This window comes from Verticillium alfalfae, genomic scaffold (genome assembly GCF_000150825.1).
Source record: "Verticillium alfalfae VaMs.102 supercont1.4 genomic scaffold, whole genome shotgun sequence".
NCBI classification, from domain to species: Eukaryota; Fungi; Ascomycota; class Sordariomycetes; order Glomerellales; family Plectosphaerellaceae; genus Verticillium; species Verticillium alfalfae.
Window position 1 is genome coordinate 2,399,084 of NW_003315035.1, and position 3,309 is coordinate 2,402,392.

At 61.2% G+C, this 3,309-nt stretch overlaps 1 protein-coding gene across 1 annotated transcript; it reads left to right on the forward strand.

Annotated features, from left to right (window-relative positions):
* Positions 1 to 89: 89 nt before the first annotated feature.
* On the forward strand, positions 90 to 2,467 carry VDBG_04204 (cytochrome b2; the record flags this gene model as incomplete). Its single annotated transcript, XM_003006205.1, has 5 exons — positions 90 to 562; positions 775 to 797; positions 1,115 to 1,635; positions 1,701 to 2,229; positions 2,304 to 2,467. The coding sequence occupies 5 exons, from the start codon at positions 90 to 92 to the stop codon at positions 2,465 to 2,467; spliced, it is 1,710 nt and encodes a 569-aa protein (XP_003006251.1).
* Positions 2,468 to 3,309: the final 842 nt, after the last annotated feature.

Below are 3,309 nucleotides of genomic sequence, written 5' to 3' on the forward strand. Positions count from 1 at the left end.
CTCGACCTCATCGACGAAGCCCACGCCGCGACCCCAAAGCCTCGGAGACGACACCGCCGATCCCCTACGAACTGCACTACGCGCGCAAGATGACGCGGTGGCTCGCGGCGCGGCAGCCCCAGGCCGGCCCGGCGCTCCAGCTGGCGTGCCGCGCGCAGCACTTTCGGCGCTGGGAGATCCCGCGGTCGGCGTACCCGATGACGCGGCCGGGCTACCTCACGTGGCGGGCCAAGCTCAAGTCGCAGGCGGCGGCGCAGGTGGCCGCGCTGCTGACGGCCGAGACGGACGTGCCGCCAACCGACGTGGCGCGCGTCGCGGCGCTCATCAGGAAGGAGAACCTCGCGGCCGACGAGGAGACGCAGGTGCTCGAGGACGTGGCCTGTCTCGTGTTCCTCGACGACCAGTTCGACGGCTTTGAGAGCAAGGAGGAGATTGACGAGCCCAAGATTATCGGCATCCTGCAGAAGACGTGGGCCAAGATGAGCGAGCCGGGCCGGGCGCTGGCGTTGAAGATGGATCTCAGCGAGAGGGCTACGGCCTTGATCACCAAGGCCTTGGCTGGGTGAGCGGCACGGCCGGGATTCCCACACAGAATGGAATTCAAAAGAAAAATTCACAAAAGAAAAATTCACAGCATCAATGAACCCCAGGAATGTCAGCTACCGTGTCGCCTGATGATAGGGCATTCACATGTATCGTTCAGAGAACCTACCTAAGGTAGAGAGAGAGGTACCTTGCCCAGGGAGGCTTCTTGCCCACACTAGCCACATGCAGCAAAGCCGCAACTGCGCCACTCGGTATGAGCTTCACCGAGCGCTGCCGCTTGGCCGCTCTTCCCCCACCGAATCCACCGCCCCCGGATCGCCTCCTCCACGTTGATTCCCTTCCGATCGTGCGAGCATCCACCCGAGGTCGCCTCTTCTTATGTTGAACGTTGCAGACGTCTTCTCATCAATGGACTATCGCTAATTTCTTCTCCTGATCAATGAGTACCTGGCATGCTCACGTCTGCTCTCTACACAGCCCAACTGATCTGAACCCGCTCAGACTCTCATCATTGCTCACGGCACCTAATCTCATAATAACTATCACCCTCCCCTTACCATGTCTCCAGCATCATCACCCTTCGGCTCAACCGAGGCCCGGCAGAGCCCCGAAGCCCCGACCACCGCCGGAACGGCATTCCCTGCACCGGCCACCTCTCAGACCAAACCACCTTTGGATACCCTCATCAGCGCGCATGACTTTGAGGCTGTGGCATCAACCACCTTCCCCCCAAAAGCCTGGGCCTTCGTCTCGTCTGCCGCCACCGACCTTCACACCAAGCGTCGCAACGCCGAGGCCTACGCCTCCATCACTCTGCGCCCCCGCGTCCTTCGCCAGGTCGCCACGGTCGACACGAGCACGACCATGCTCTCGCACGCCACCCGCCTGCCCCTCTTCGCGCCGCCGACGGCCATGGCCAAGCTCGTCCACCCCGAGGGGGAGAAGGCCCTCGGCCGCGCCCTCAAGGCCTCGGGCATGCCCCAGACCGTTTCCGTCAGCGCCAGCTATTCCCTCGCTGACATACTCGCCGCCCACGCCACCCACGACGTCGCCACGCCCTACGATGTGCCCGTCTTCTTCCAGCTCTACGTCGACAAGAACCGCGCCAACTCGGAAGCGCCTCTTGCGTGACGCCCAGGCCCGCGGCGTCAAAGGCCCTCGTCCTGACCGTCGACGCGCCCCTGGCCCGGCAAGCGCGAGGCACCGAGCGCGTTCGCTCCGATGAGTCGCTGGCCTCACCCATCTCGGGCGCTGCCGCCAAGAATGACGCCCGTGGCGGCGCCCTCGGCCGCATCATGGGCAGCTACATTGACGCCAACGTCTGCTGGGACGACATTGCCTGGCTGCGTCGCACCGTGCCGGGGCTGCCCATTGTGCTCAAGGGCATCCAGACCTGGATGGACGCCGTGCGCGCCGCCGAGCACGGCGTCGAGGCAATCATCGTCTCCAACCACGGCGGCCGCAGCCTCGACACGAGCCCTGCCACCATCCTCGTCCTGCTCGAGCTGCAGAAGAACTGCCCCGACGTCTTTGACAAGATGGAGGTCTACGTCGACGGCGGTGTCACGCGCGGCACCGACATTTTCAAGGCTCTCTGCCTGGGCGCCAGGGGCGTCGGCGTCGGCAGGGGATTGCTCTACGCACTCAACTATGGCACTGAGGGCGTCGAGCGGTATATAGATAGTGAGTTCAGCCCTTCATTGCCCCCCTTTGCTTCATCAAAGAGGGCGGCGAGAATAGTCTCTGACATGGAACAGTTCTGCGCGATGAGCTCGAGACGACGATGAAGATGTGTGGGGTGACCAGCTTGGACCAGGTCCATCCCGGTTACCTTAATACTGCGGCCGTTGATCACCTCATTCCTGGAAAGGAAGAACACCCCTATGCGAAATGGAGACCCAGCCAGAAGAGTCGTCTGTAGGACGAATGACTCTGGACAGACAAAGGTACCAAGAGCTCTGGCGTATGACCAGGCCACACACCCGCATCACATCGCCTCTCGGATCTCGAAGGATGACTCCTGCGTGCACCATGGAGTTGCCCTGCTCGCATGGAAGAAGGTCGTCGGAAGACGGGGCTCACACACAACCGCTCCCTCGGAGCATCTATGACGGGCCCACGTCACCGCCCGCCCCCCTCCATCGACACTCAGCTTGGCCACTTCTTGCTCTATAAGCGGACGGTGGCTAAAGGTCCCCCCCCATCGGATAAAGACTAGATTTGCCAAATCACTAGCAACAACGGGCGCACAAACACGAGACTCGTCTGGCCGGGCGTGACCTAACTCGTGGGTGGCAGTAAGCTGAGTTCTTTTGGAACCTTGATCCTTGCAAGGCTGCAATGCAGTCGGTGCACAGAGACGGATATGGAAGGCGTTGAGCGCGGAGCCTCGGATAGGAACCCTACCTACCTACAGATGCACTTACACATTGGTGCATTCGGCGATCTTACCGACCATACCATGCCCATGCTATACATCTTCTACAATGTGACATCCTGATGTTGCGTTCCCGCCGCTTATAGATGTCGGGCCAAGGTTGAGCAGGCGGGCTGCTCCACTGTTGGCCTCCTTAACTTCATCTCAAGGCCATGGCGGTGCCTGTGGTGTAACACGAGACGTGACAATGTGGCATGCAGGCTGTGAACGAATGATGATGGCAGGGTTCCGAGAAGCCGGTCGAAATAAGACCATAGCCTACTGTTATAGGCAACCCGAATTATCGATATACCTCTTTCGCCGGTCTCGCCGCATTCGGCCTGCTG